At 33.3% G+C, this 15,112-nt stretch overlaps 1 protein-coding gene across 1 annotated transcript in view; it reads right to left on the bottom strand.

Moving 5' to 3' along the window:
- Nucleotides 1-15,112, bottom strand: part of LOC126886321 (uncharacterized) — a 92,217-nt gene that overhangs the window by 15,446 nt on the left and 61,659 nt on the right. The window contains exons 16-18 of the mRNA XM_050653195.1: nucleotides 11,926-12,079; nucleotides 11,582-11,767; nucleotides 7,934-8,136 (exon numbers count right to left, since the gene is read on the bottom strand). Of these exons, the coding sequence (XP_050509152.1) occupies nucleotides 7,934-8,136; nucleotides 11,582-11,767; nucleotides 11,926-12,079 (543 nt within the window). The remainder of the gene's footprint in view (nucleotides 1-7,933; nucleotides 8,137-11,581; nucleotides 11,768-11,925; nucleotides 12,080-15,112) is intronic.

The following is a 15,112-nucleotide window of genomic DNA, read 5'->3' as shown; positions in this document are numbered from 1 at the left end:
GTCAAATTCGCCGTTTTAATTATTTTTTTGTGACGCTCATGATAGAGATAGTGCACCAAAATTTGGGAATAAGTAGGTAATGAGGTAACTAAGTATAATCTCTAGGGGTAGAACGCTGCGTGGCCGATAAAGGGGTAGGGGTAGGTGTGAATATAAAAATATAAGGGGTTTTTTGCGACGTTCTAGATTGACATAGTGCACCAAACTTTGGAAATAAGTAGACCATGACTTAGCTAAGTAAGATCCCTAGAGCCGGAAACCAGAGTTGGGGATGAGGATAGTTTTAAGGGGTCAAAATCGCAGTGTGTATTATTTTTTTGTGACCTGTCACAACATTTGTCTTCCACGCAGCGTTCCGCCCCTGGAGATTTTACTTAGTAATGCCATGATCTACTTATTCCCAAATTTAGGTGCACCATCTCCATCACGAACGGCAAAAAAACCCCCATATATTTTTATACTCACCCCTGTCTAACACCCCTTTGTACCCTAAGCAGCGTTCCGCCCCTGGAGATTTTACTTAGTTACGTCATGACCTACTTACTCCCAAATTTTGGTGCACTATCTCCATCATGAGCGCCACAAAAAAAATAATAAAAACCGAGAATTTTACCCCTTATAACTACCCTCGTCCGCCACTCTGGTTTTCGCCTCTGGGGATATTACTTAGTTATGTCATGTTCTACTTATTCCCAAATTTTGGTGCACTATCTCAATCACGAGCGTCGCAAAAAACCCCTTACATTTTTCTATATTCACCCCTGCCCCACCCCTTTTTCGGCCACGCAGCGTTCCACTCCTGGAGATTTTACTTAGTTACGTCATGACCTATTTATTCCCAAATTTTGTTGCACTACCCCCCTTTTGTTGACCCCTTATAACTACCCTAGTCGCCCACTCTGGTTTCCGGCTCTGGGGATTGTACTTACTTATGTCATGATCTACTTATACCCAAACTTTGGTGCACTATCTCTATCACAAACGTCGCAAAAAGCCCCTTATATTTTTTATATTCACCCCTACCCCCACCCCTTTGTCGGTCACGCAGCGTTGCGCCCCTAGATATTTTACTTAAGTATGTCATGACCTACTTATTCTCAAATTTTGGTGCACTATCTCGATCATCAGCGTCATAAAAAAAATAATAAAAACCGCGACTTTGACCCTTACAACTACTCTCGGCCCCCACTCTGGTTTCCGGCCGTTGGTGAAAGTCATGTACACAACTAATTCAACATATCCACGTATAGTTTTTCCATATTACTTATCACGCACAAAATCCGCTCCCAGCTCTTAGACTAATACATAACAATTAAATAAAACAATTAAGTATTTAAAAACAAATTGAAACTTGTTGTTTTGAAGTCAATAGCATAAAAAAATTTCAATGTAAATCGAATAATGTTTAAATTGTTTTTATTTTTGTTTGTTTTTTTTTGGTAGTCAGTGTTATCACCTCTAGTCCGTATGTAAGCTTCAGTTTGCGTGGGCATGCTCCTAATCAAATTATCAACATATTGTTGTGGTAGGTTGCTCCATTCTTCAAGAGCAGCTTGTACTAGTCGTGCGGTGTTCTGTGGATTATCCCGGCGAGCTCTAATTTTCCTTTTAAGCATATCCCACAAAGACTTTATAAGGTTAAGTTCGGGTGAGCAAGCCGGCCACTCCAAACAAGGGATACCTTCTGCTTCAATGATGTCTCTAGTCACTCCAATGGTATGTGGAGGTCAATTAATATGCATGAAATTTAAATTCTCTCTTGTGCACCTCTCCAGAGCCTAACTATAGGTTATAAACATACCTGTGAGCAGTTAAAGTTAATTGGATGAAAATTAAAGGAGTTACGGATCACAATTCCTCTCCAGAACATTACACTTCCCCTTTTATATTTGTAAACAGATCTGACAGTTTTCGTTCTTTCTTGTATTCCTCGACCTCTAAATTTACCTCTTTACACAAATCCTGACGTTTTCTGAAAATAGCACATTTTGTCAATTCCTAATATTCCACTTTGGTGGTGAAGACACCAATTTTGGCGATCAATCTTGTACTCCCTGGATAACTCGGGAACCCATAATTGTCTCCTGCTGTATACTTCTTGGCACGAAATTTCCTTCTTACCGTTTTAACTGAAACAGTTACAGCTGTAGCTTCAAAAAGTTGCCTTTGGAGCTGCAGTTGAGAAATGGTTGGATATCTTCCAGCTGATTGAACAATTAATCGATCGTGGCGAGCCGTTATTACATTTTGGTTACTTTCCCTTGCTTTATTTTTGAGCTTTCCTAGTTTCTGTTACCTAGCATAGGTTTTGGAGAGAATTCCCTGTGTTACGCGTAGCTCTACAGCTATGTTCCTCTGAGAACATTACTTATTAGTTCTATAAGTCCCCCTATGAGGCATACTATTGTTTTTGGACGCAAAGGTTAGTTTATTTATTTTCGTTCAAGTTTTAATTCAAGCAAATAACCTTTACCTTACCGAGCTGTGCTATCTGAGTGTCTTATCGATTTGTTTATTTTCAATAAAAACCTTTATTCTTCGCAACAATAAAAAGTTTTTTCAAAAGAACTAATTATGCTATTAGGATTGAAAACTACTTCATCTTTCAATTGCCAGATGACGATAGTCACCTAATACCTTCACTTCGGTTGCAATGGGTGGGAAAACCTCTCGGCGCCGCCGCGCCGGTCAGTTAGGGTATGGAGAACAGTGCCTACGTTCTTTCCGATGAGGCTCCAATAAGAGCCGAAAATCGCGACACAGAGGACTGGACTGCGCTCCGTATTCTAGTTGAAAAGTAAGATTGTTTTGCCTTCGCATTGCAACTGAATAAAAGTGGTATACATTTTTATTTTAACTAATTATTGCTTTGAAATACATGGTGATTCCATATAAGTTTGGTCGTGTGTAGATTCAAGCTTCGTCAATACTCCTTTTGAAATGTCTATACGAGTTTTAATTTCTTCATCAGGATCTAGTGTCTCGTTTATCCAATGTCCTAGATATTTAAAATAGTTAATTTAAAATGGTTCGAGAATACAATTAGTAATAATTAAAAATCCATAATAGAGTATCATCACTAAAAAAACGGTCATTCCATATCAACTCAACACTCCTAATTTCCGCCCCCTCTTCAGATTTGGTTATAATTTGGAATACTCACAGTGGCTAATAAGAGAAACAAAAATACAAAATTTTAAATTTTTATCTCAAGCCGTTTCCGAAATACGGTTATGAAATTTTTTTTTAAAAAGCTCCAAAACTGCACGACCATACTTTATTAGAATGGTTGTAGAAGTTGACCTAATTGAGCTAGAATGCTGGGAGAGGTGTCATTTTGCAGCATTTTTAAAGCTCTTTACGGCGATATAATATACAGTATAACGCTACAATAAACAAGTTTTTCTCAAACAAAAAAAAATATATTTTGATTTTGATTTTGAAGTTTTTTTTCCAGAAAGTACATAATTTAAAAATTTCATAATATTCCAAGAAATACATAATACTGTTGCTAACAACAAAAAATTTTTTATCATGGGATGGTGATGGGTTCAAGATAAAAAAAATTAATTTCACACATACAGTATGGTGCAAATAAAAGGAATAAATTCGTAATGTCGCAAATTGGCAACTTTAGGAAAAAATTCCGAAACAGGTCGATTTTTATTTTTAAATTGCAATTTTTTGGCATACGTATCATACTAGAGACGTCATCCGTCTGGGCGTGATGACCTAATCGATGATTTTTAAATGTGACTATAGGTCGTGTGTTAGCTCATTCAAAACGGTATATAATTCTCTGTTCAGTATATTTATACAGGGTTGCAAAAAGCTTTTTTTTAATTAAATTAATTGACAAAAAAAGAATGTATGTAATTTATCTGTTTCTGGAAACAGTAAAATATATTTTAAATTAAATAAATTACACACATTCTTCTTTTTTGCCAATTAATTTAATTAAAAAAAAAGTTTTTGCTACCCTGTATAAATAATTATGTTCGATTAAAAATATATCGATTACGTCATCACGTCCAGATGGATGACGTCACTAGTATGATACATATGCTAAAAAATTACAATTTAAAAATAAAAATAGACCTGTTTCGAGATTTTTCCTTAAACTTGCCAACTTGCGATACTACGAATTTATTCCTTTCATTTGCACTATACTGTAGTATGTGTGAAAATAATTTTTTTTATTTTGAAACCCTTACCATCCCATGATAAAATTTTTATATGTTATTAACAACAGTACTATGTACAGTTGAGTCCCTGAATCTTTACCCGTGCGTCATCATTAAAAGCATACGAAATAAGTCGATGATAAGTTGGAAATTGAAATTTATTAAACGCAACAGCAAGTGACAGTAGTAAGTGACTTGCTGTCGCGTTTAGTAAATTTCTATTTCCGACTTATCATCGACTGATTTATTTCGTATGCTTTAAATGATGACGCACGGGTAAAGATTCAGGGACTCAACTGTACATAGTACTGTTGTTAATATCATATAAAAATTGTATCATGGGATGGTGAGGTTAGCATACTCAAGCAGAAGACTCCAAAATATTCTACATAGAGCCAGTTTATCGATGATCTGGGAAAGGTTACAATTTAATGGGTCAAATTTATTTTTTTTGAACAAGACATCGTAGGTATTGAAGATTTGCTTTTCGGAATGATATCAAATTCTGATTTTGATCGAATTATTTTTAGTTTACAAATAATTTATCAAAATTCATATCAAAAACAAAGAAATATACATTTAAATAAATTTAATATTCTTTTAGAATTTCTTTTAGAATTCTTTTAGAATCTTTTAGAAACCTAAATAGAAATAATGACATATTAGCGACAGTTGTCAATCTATCAAATAGAAATTTAAATACAACGGAAAATTTGGTATTGTCAAAAGGTTTAAACTGTGCTGTTACTCATCCATCTATTCCAAAATTAGACATAATTAGCTCAGTGGAAAAAATATCCCAGTGTTTACCAAATCATGAAAAAGAACAATATAGCGTACTATGTAAACTTGAATTGGAAAAATCTAATAAAATTGAACAGAACATCAGCAAAGAGGAAATGAAAGCTTTAAAAAACGTTAAAAGATGATGACACTATAACAATCCTACCAGCAGCTTAAGGAAATGCAACTGTAATAATGGATAAAATACAATATGAGGACAAAATTACAAATCTAATTACAAATGGACCTTATACCAAATTAACGAAGGATCCAACGAAGACACTGGAAAACAAAATCTATAGAACTTTATTCAAATTTAAAAATGATCTAACGTAATATCAAAGAAAATTAATGACACCTCATTATAATAAGACACCACATTTTTATGGAGTACCGAAAATTCATAAAGCGAATATTCCACTTAGACCCATTTTTAGTACCATCAATTCTCCTTGTAGTGAACTATCAAAATTTTTATAAAATATTATAAAACCATTTGCAAATAATAATGACACATTTATAAAAAATACACAACATTTTTTAAACAAATTATGAAATATTGAATTTAATCCAAATAATATTTTAGTAAGTTTTGACATAAACAATTTATTTACAAATGTACCATTAGATAAAACTTTAAACATAATTAAAACGAAATTAGAAAATAATAATACATTGACAACTAGGACAAGACTAAATGTATCAGTTATAATGGAGTTACATTATGTACCAATAATACCTATTTTCAACTAAATAATAAATTCTATAAACAAAATTTTGGTCTAGCAATGGGCTCCTCTTTATCTCCATTATTGGCTAATATATTTATGGAGGATTTCGAAAATAATATAATTTCTAAACAAAATTTAAAACCCACAGTATGGTGGAGATATGTAGATGATGTGTTTTCAATATGGCCTCATAGATCAGAATTGCTGGATACATTCCTGAATATTATAAACGATCAAGAAGAGACAATAAAATTTACAATGGAAAAGAAATACAATAACACTTTACCTTTCCTCGATATTTTAGTCTCAAAGAAGGATCCTGGATATGAGACTCGAGTGTATAGAAAACCAACACACACCAACAGATATCTCAATTACAAATCAAATCACAACAGCAACGTTAAAAAGGGAATAATTAAATCCTTATATGATAGAGCCAAAATTACTTGTTCTAACGAAAATTCATTTCTAGAAGAAAAACAATTGTTAAAATCTGTTTAATTAAAAAATTATTATCCTTTATCGTTTATAAATAAGGAATTTTCAAGATTGGATCGAATGGAACAAAACAACTTAGAGCGGGATCCTACAACATTCACAAGAAATAATACGAGGAAAATATCAATACCTTATACATATAAAAGGACTATCCGAGAAACTTAAAACAATTGGAAATAAATTCAACATTTCAACAACATTCAAAACAACAAACACATTAAGCTCTATTCTATCTAAAATTAAACCTAACAATGAACAAGAAAGAACAAAGAATTGCATTTATAAAATACCTTGTGAATGCGAACAATTTTATTTAGGTGAAACATCAAGACCATTAAACGTTAGAATAAGTGAACATCAGTGTTATATTAAAAATAGAGAATTTGATAGATCTCAGATATGTCAACACGCATGGGATAATGAACATAGAGTTCAGTGGAGAGATTCAAGTATAGTCCTGAAAGAATCAGATAGTAAAAAGAGAAAAATCAAAGAAGCGGCTCTAATTATGTTAAATGAAATCAATTGTGTCGCAAATTCCTCGGTAGAATGCAGTAGGATGTGGTTATCCATACTGAAAGAGGAAGTCAATAGAAAGAAAATAGCACGATTAGTAAGTCAATAATATATCGAGTTAGTACAAATTTTATATTTTAGTATTACTTATTGTATATCTATGTATTATTAATATTATTTATAATTTAAACATATTAAAGTCAGAATTTGGTTTTAGTTTTTTGAAGGTAAATTAAATGTAAGACCAAATACTTACGATGTCGGGATAGTATCACGAGGTTTTTTCCTGGTTTTCCCTCGTGATTTACTATGGAATCTCTAACGCGAGAATTTTACCGTCATCGTTGCATTTGATTGTCTTTTTAAAGAAAGATCACATGCTATGATTTTTTGTGGCGGATATTCTTGTGTTAAGATTGATTTCATGTAATCGAATGAACTATCTTTTAGTAAAGTCCTTCCCATGAACGCGACTCATAAATATTGGTGATATCATTTTAAAGTTTTCTACTATAATATGCATAATATACGTCTGAATTGCCAATATAAATGAGTCAGATTAAATAAATTATTAGAAGAATTTGTTTACTTAGCAACAACATTTTTGTTTATTCTAGTAATATTTTGTATTTTGAAAACGAAACCCGATTTGGGCTTCGAAACGTTAATAAAATCATTTTTTTTGGTGTAAAATTGTGGCTTATTCCCATTAGAAATAGTTTTGATTAAAAAAATGCCACAAGGAAATAGCTTCAGAACAGCTCAGCTTTAAATGATGACGCACGGGTAAAGATTCAGGGACTCAACTGTATTTGTAGGAATATTATGAAATTTTAAATTATGTACTTTTTGGAAAAAAACTTAATCAAAATATATTTTTTTTTTTGTTTGAGAAAAACTTGTTTATCGTAGCATCATGGTGTATATATCACTGTAAAGAATTTTAAAAATTCTGCAAAATGACACCTCTCCCAGCATTCTAGCTCAATCAGGTCAGCTTCTACAACCATTCCAATAAAGTATTGTCGCGGTGTTTTGGACCTTTTTGGAAAATTTTACATAACCATATTTCGGAAACGGCTTGAGATAAAAATTTAAAATTTTGTATTTTTATTCACCTGATCATCCACTATGAATACTCTAAAGAACAAAATCTAAATAGGTCAGGAAAAAAATTAATTCAAAGTGTGTTGATTTGACCTGGAATAGCTCTAAACTTACTGCGTAATTGCTTCCTGTTTTATGTATCTCCTCAGCATCGACTCTCATCAGTAAATCATAAATCTCTTTCGGTGTAGCCGTTTTGCTCATTGTGGGATCGATGATTCTGGCAATTCCTCTAGCTACGTGCAGACCACTTCCATTGACGTTAGCCCAACTATTTAACGCTGAACCGCTGTTTGCTATTGCAGCTCTAAATAAACCTACAATATATGGGATGATATTCATTATAATATTCTCAACTTTTATATACATTTTTTTTTGTATCAACTGATTTTTAGTAAGTAAACTATTGCAATATGTGCATTAAAATTGTTCATTCGATTGATTTACACCAGTTTCTATCCTATAAAAGACTCACCGGCACAAAATTCCGCCACCCAAAATTTTTTATTAAGTTTAACAATCTATAACTTTATTATTTTTACTCCGATTTTCAAGATTCTTACATCAGTTTGTAGGTACATATTGATATCGTTTGGTATTATTATGGTAATAAAAAAAATTTGCTTGCCTGGCATTATACAGGGGTGAATGGAAGCGTTGTATTTTCTCTTTATTTAAAAAAATCTGTGGAAAACTGGAATAGCTTATTTTGCTTCATACTCCTGTCATATTATCCCGTAGGCATCACTTAAATTTTATTTTTTGAATTATCCGAATACCTGTTTTCTTGTAAAAGCTGTACCATTTTCTGTAAATAAAAACACTGTTGACTCATAAAATAGAGGTTGGATTGATAAGATTAGAATGGCCCGCATGCAGCCCAGATCTCAATCATATTGAGCATTTATGCAATGAACTAAAAACGCCGTCATCCTAGAGCTGTAAAAAATTTGGTACAGTTGTGGCCCTGGTAGAGGAATATTGGACTATTCCCCAGGCAAGGATAACACATTTTTATTCGATGCTAAACAGATTACGAGCAGTAGTTGCTACAAGAGGTGGACATATCCGCTATTGAATTGTTTTATTTTGTTGTTAATTTGGTTTTGTTTTGTTAATTTTAGTGCGTTTGATATTTTTAATTAAATAAACCTTCAAAGCAGTTTTTTTGTTCACAGCTCTTACAAGAAAAGAGATATTCGGATAATTAAAAAACCAAAACCTTAGCGATACCTGCAGAATAATACAAAAAGGAGTACGAAACAAAATCAGCCCTCCAATTTTTCCACAGAATTTTTTAAAAGTAGGAGAAAAAACAACTTTTTCATTCACCCCCGTATAATGCCATCTAAGCAAAAATTTTTTGCTACCTACAAACTGATGCAAGAATCTTGAACATCGGAGTAAAATGATAAAGTTATAGATTGTCAAACTGAATCAAAAATTTTCGGTGGCGGAATTTTGTGCCCGTGAGTGTATTTTTAAATTGACCGTAGTTTAATAGATACTGATGGAATAGAATTGACCATTGATACGTTGTTAATTGATGATTCCGACTTGGGCCTACAACTTCGATAGAACTAACTTGGTCTGTGAGAAATCTGGTATGAAAATAAACATTAATATTTTAGTTATGTAAATCTGAAAAAATCAAAATGTACCTCAACCTTGCACAATAAATGCGCACATTTAAAGCTGATAGCAACCTAAAACCTGATCTAGAAATAAAAGCGGGAATAGAACCGACCAGAAAATCTTTAAAAAAAAAATCAAAACTGCTATGTAAGTAATCCTCGAATAAAACGCGAAATCCGACTACCTTCATCAAAATGCTACGTTTGGTCAACCATTTTCTCTGCAGATGATACGTAAACATCCCTTAAAATATCAACCGTAAACAAATTGGAGGCCTATGAGATATGGATCTTAGTACTGGAGAATACTCAAATTTCCAAGATTACTTGGATTTGAACCCCTCGACGTAATCGTCGAGCAAACCCTTCATGGTGACCTTGTACGCTGTATCTGTAAAAATTAGATTTTTATCAGCCTAGAGAACAGGCAGGTTTTTGGAAAAACTTTGGCACTAACGACCACCTACACTGCATAAAAAGAATTATAGAAAAATCTATCGAATTCAACCGACCATTGGTCCTGGCTTTCATAGACTTTAGTAAAGCATTTGCAACGATAGAAATTAACAGCATAATGAGAGCGTTGTAGGAAAGTCATATAGATTATCGGTACTCCAAATTGATAGCGAACATATTATACAACAATGTAACCATGACCCTCCGATTACACTAAGATACCAAATCTATAAAAATCAAAAAAGTAATTAGAGAGAGAGACACGTTATCTCCCAAACTCTTTACGGCAGTACTTGAACATGCTTTTAAACAATTGGAGTGGGATATTAACGGAATAAATGTCGACGACGAAAGGCTCTCCCACCTACGATTCGCAGACGACATAGTTCTTATAACAGACAATTTAGAGGAGATTAGAACTATACTTACTGATTTAGATGCCGCCTGTAAGAATGTTGGTTTAAACATAAATTTTGTAAAGACACAATACATGGCAAACCTGGTACCAAGCGAAAATCCAAAAGTCGACGTCAACGAAATAGCACTGGTCCATAAATATAAATACTTAGGGCATGAAATCCAAATTACCATAGCGATCAAACTGCCGAATTCCAAAGAAGGATCACCTTAGCATGGGCCGCATATGGAGCTCTATCAGACATCTTCAAGAGCAACTTGCCAAATTATTTGAAAAAGAAGACTTTCGGCCAATGTGTGCTTTTAGTCATGACTTACGGCGCCGAAACATTATAATTAAGCCAGGCTACAGCAAACAAATTTAGAGTGGCCCAAAGAAGAATGGAACGGTCACTACTTGGATTGACTCTCAGAGACAGGGTCAGAAACAAAGAAATCAGAAGAAGGACATGCCTCACAGATGTCATACAGCGAGTAGCATGGATGGCTGAAGTGGAATTGGGCGGGCCATGTAGCCAAAATGAAGGAGGAGAGGTGGACTCAAAAAATTACAGTGTGGAGACCAAGAGAAGATAGAAGAAGTAGAGGTAGAATACCTACACGATGGAAAGACGACGTCAAAAGGATTGTTAAGAATTGGTTACAAGGAGCCCAAGATCGACAAATCTGAAAGAAAATAGGGGAGGCCTATGTTCAACTTTGGATGCAGAAGGCTAGATGATGATGATGATGATGATGATCTGTATGTGGTATATTGGGCCCGTATTTCATAGGAGTAAAAGATGGAACGCCGTTAACTGTTAATCAGAAGCGCTACAAGGAACAGTTTATCACGCCATTTCTACATTATTTTCAGCGATTTTGTCGTGCTAGGAACCTACCACTTAACCAAGACGGGGCAACCTGTCACACGACCAGGGATTATCTCGAATGCTGAGCAATCATTTTGCTCGACTTATTTCGCGTGCCAGTGATTTTACATACCCATCGCACTCACCAGACCTAACCCACCAGATGGGTACACATGGGAAATGCTGAATGAGACTGTTTTTCGTACCTATCTACCATCTAACATTTCGGAATTGTGAGCTAAAATTCAAGATTTTTAGTAACATTCAACAGTCTTAGTTCATAGACATGATTGAGAACCCTCGTAAAAGCTACGAAAAAAAACTTGAAACTGAACGAAGAGCATCTTAAACCAATTAGACATGTTATGATGATTGTTTTCTTAAATTAACAATATAATATTTACCTTCTGAAGCAGGACTTAAGATATGGTAAGTTACAGAAGCTGCCCCAGCACTTTGTCCATGAATAGTGACTTTATCTGGATCACCACCAAACAGATGAATATTCTTTTGAACCCACTTCAGCGCAAATACTTGGTCCTTTACTCCCATATTTCCGGGAATGGTATCGTCATCCGTCGATAAAAATCCTTAAAAAATCAAGGATACTATGGATTTAAAGAACATTTTAAGTATACTTAAATTAGACTTATTTAGTAGATTCATAGCGAAATTACTTCAGGATTATGTGTTTCTTTTAATTAAGATTTTACAGAAAACTTTGTCGATAAGGTACTGAAATACTTACCAAATGGTCCAACTCTGTAATTAAATGTCACAAGTATAATTCCTGCTTCCAAAAAATAATCAGGACCTGTTGTTCCAATTGAGGCAAAGCCATGGGTAAAGCTGCCACCATAAATAGACACCATAACAGGCAAACCGCCTGATTGTCCAGGTTTCTATTTAGGAAAATAAAAAATTACTTTTTAATAAAGACCTCCATATTGGATTTTTTAGGAAAAGCTAGATAGGAGAAGGCTTATAGAATAGCTTAGAAAACGGTGGAAGGATACACTCAGGGAGAATCTGGAGAATATTAGAGTGAGGCAATGGTAAATAGTGGCACAGGACCGACAAATATGGATAACAACAGTAAACGCGACAAAGACTCATGCAGACTGGTAACAGCATTGATAATGGTAAAGACATTGGATTCAAACTAGGCCATTGCCGGTCTTAAGCCATAATCGAATCGAAGAAGGGTGGACATTTGGTTACTGGGTCTTAATTGATTCTACCAAATCTACAGCCCGACCAACTAATAATAGAATGTTTTCCTCCAACCCTAAATGTAGCCTGGTGTCATATATGCCAGGAAAGAAGAAAAATGTGCTCTTGGTTTTTAGTATGGACGACCAAGACATACAATACTGTGCTCTTCAGATAAAACTATCCACCTTAAATAACTTTTGAAACACTGATTTTTAGAAAAAACGCAAAAACACGTCAAATAATACTTGAAGGGGAGACAATATGATATATTTTAAGCTTGCCGGAAAAGGCACCCTCACATTCCCCGTATCATCCCGAAGTTATACTTCTTTACGCGCGATATGAGGGTGAATTTTTATATGTTAAAACCTACGATACTGGCGCATGCGCATTATAACTTTGTTCTGATTGGATGTTCAAATGACATGTCAAAAATTATCCAATATGGCAGCTGTAGCGCAGCTGTGGTTTGGACGGTTGACGGTTTGGTTATGTATGTTTGTTGCGTTTTAAAATTTGTGGGAAGAGAAACAACAAAGGTTAGTTAATAGTTATATTGCCTTTTTAAATAGTTTTCATATTATATTTTTGAAGTTATACTTCAAAATGTTTTAATTTATGTATGTATCAGTCCAGAAAAGGTGTGGAAAGAATATATTAGTGTTTTTAAATATATTTTTCTACAAACGTGTTAAAAATGCAATTTTTAGGACTCCATAGGAACGTTAAAAATGCTACTTTAAGGCACTAGTGCTTTAAAATTTTTAAGGCACTGCTGTTAAAAGTGAATTGTCAAATTGTGAAACGTCAAAATAATTATATTTCATTTATTAACATTAATATTAATAATACAACTTGCGCAATTTGAAAAATGTGGTTTAAAAGGTTTTTTATTATAATTTTGTGTCTTTGGATTTGTCGTCCTTGGGCGTAAAATAATAAAACATCTATTTTTATATTTCACTTGTCACCGTGATGTATAATTATGTATATCTGAAAGGTAAGTAGCATGCGGCTTGATGGCCTTGTTGGTAGAGCATTGGACCAGAGATCAAAAAATCGCGAGATTGCGGGTTCAAATCCCGGACGATTCATATATATTTTTTTTTAATATTTGGCATTGTTAAGTTTTGGTTAATTTTTGGTAATTATTGTTAATTTTTTGTATTGTAACTGTTAAGTAGTTATATTTATTTCGTTGAAATTATATTATAATAGAAGTATAACTTCTTACGTGCGTACAAAGTACACACACATCCTTTTTTATATTAGTTACACATTTTCTATTTTATATTTGGATTCTTCCCTTTGTCCTGATTTCAAAAATGTTTAACACATGGTGTTTAAAGTGATTAGTTTATGATAAAAATAAATACAAAGCAAGAAAACGGGATTGAAAAAAAAATAATTTTGTAAAAATTTTATTACATACAAACATTTAAAATGAACATTTCACTACCAAAATTTTTAACAATAATTATTCAAAATTTTAACAATAATTATTCAAAATTTCAAAAGTCATTTTGAATATTTATTGTTAAAATTTTTAGTAGTGAAATGTTCATTCTAAATGTTTGTATAATATAATAAAATTGATAAAAACATTTTTTAATCCAGTTTTCTTGCTTTCTATTGATTTTTCTTATAAACTAATCACGGTAAGCATCATGTGTTCTAAATTTTTAAAATCAGTACAAAGAGCACAATCCAAATATAGAATAAAAAAAGGAGGAAGTAATTTAAAAAAATTAAGGGATGATACAGGGGGAAGGGGTGCCTTGCCCGGCAAGAATACATGTGGCATAATTTCTCCCCCTACAAGTATTATTTGACGTGTTTTTGCGTTTTTTCTAAAAATCAGTGGTTCAAAAGTTATTTAAGGTTGATAGTTTTATCTGAAGAGTACTGCATAGACGAAAGTACGGGTGAAATGGTGAAAAATATAAACCACTAATTGTCTCAGAATATAACTACTCAAGGTACCTAATGTGGTGTTAATGTTGTCGACAAAATTTGTACTATACTAAAATCACAATTAAGATGCACTAGAAATAAAAAAAAAACCAAGGCACGTTGAGTGTTACAAGGAGCACTCCCAAATCATGATTTACAATGTATACAGAGTGTCCAGAAACTACCGAGAAATGAAGACACGAGATTCCTCAGATAATTTTAAGACAATTTAACCCAATTCACCTAGTCCGAAAATGCTTCCTAAGGGAGTTAGAGCTCTTTGAAGATGGCGTCATGTAATTAGTTTTTCTTAAATACCTCCAGAACGCTTCTATTTAGAAAAACGAAAATTGGTATGCATATTTACTTTCCAGAAATGAATCGATTCCATCCATTGCGAATTTCTAGTACCGGTCAAAGGCGTCTGTTTTGGGTAGGGCAACGGTTATTTTATCGCCTAACTTTTTTGTCTTTAATTTTTAAGCAGTTTTGACTCTGAATTATTAAATTGTGAGGTATTCTAGTACTAAAAGTTACTCTTACTTTAAGTCGATAGGGTACACCGTTTTATAGAAAAATCGATTTGAAAATTTTTCGTTCTTTGAATTAAAAAAAAAAACTATTTAGAAAGATGAAAACTGGTAAGTACATTTATTTATATTCCAGAGATTAATCGATTTCATTAATGGAGAATTTCTAGTACCGGTCATAGGCGTCCGTTGTGGGTAGGTTAAAATTTATTTTATAGCATAACTTTATTGTCTTTA

The sequence above is a fragment of the Diabrotica virgifera genome, chromosome 6 (genome assembly GCF_917563875.1).
Source record: "Diabrotica virgifera virgifera chromosome 6, PGI_DIABVI_V3a".
Classification (NCBI taxonomy): domain Eukaryota; kingdom Metazoa; phylum Arthropoda; class Insecta; order Coleoptera; family Chrysomelidae; genus Diabrotica; species Diabrotica virgifera.
Note: the sequence above shows the minus strand (reverse complement) of the source record. Positions and strands in the feature narration are given on the sequence as shown.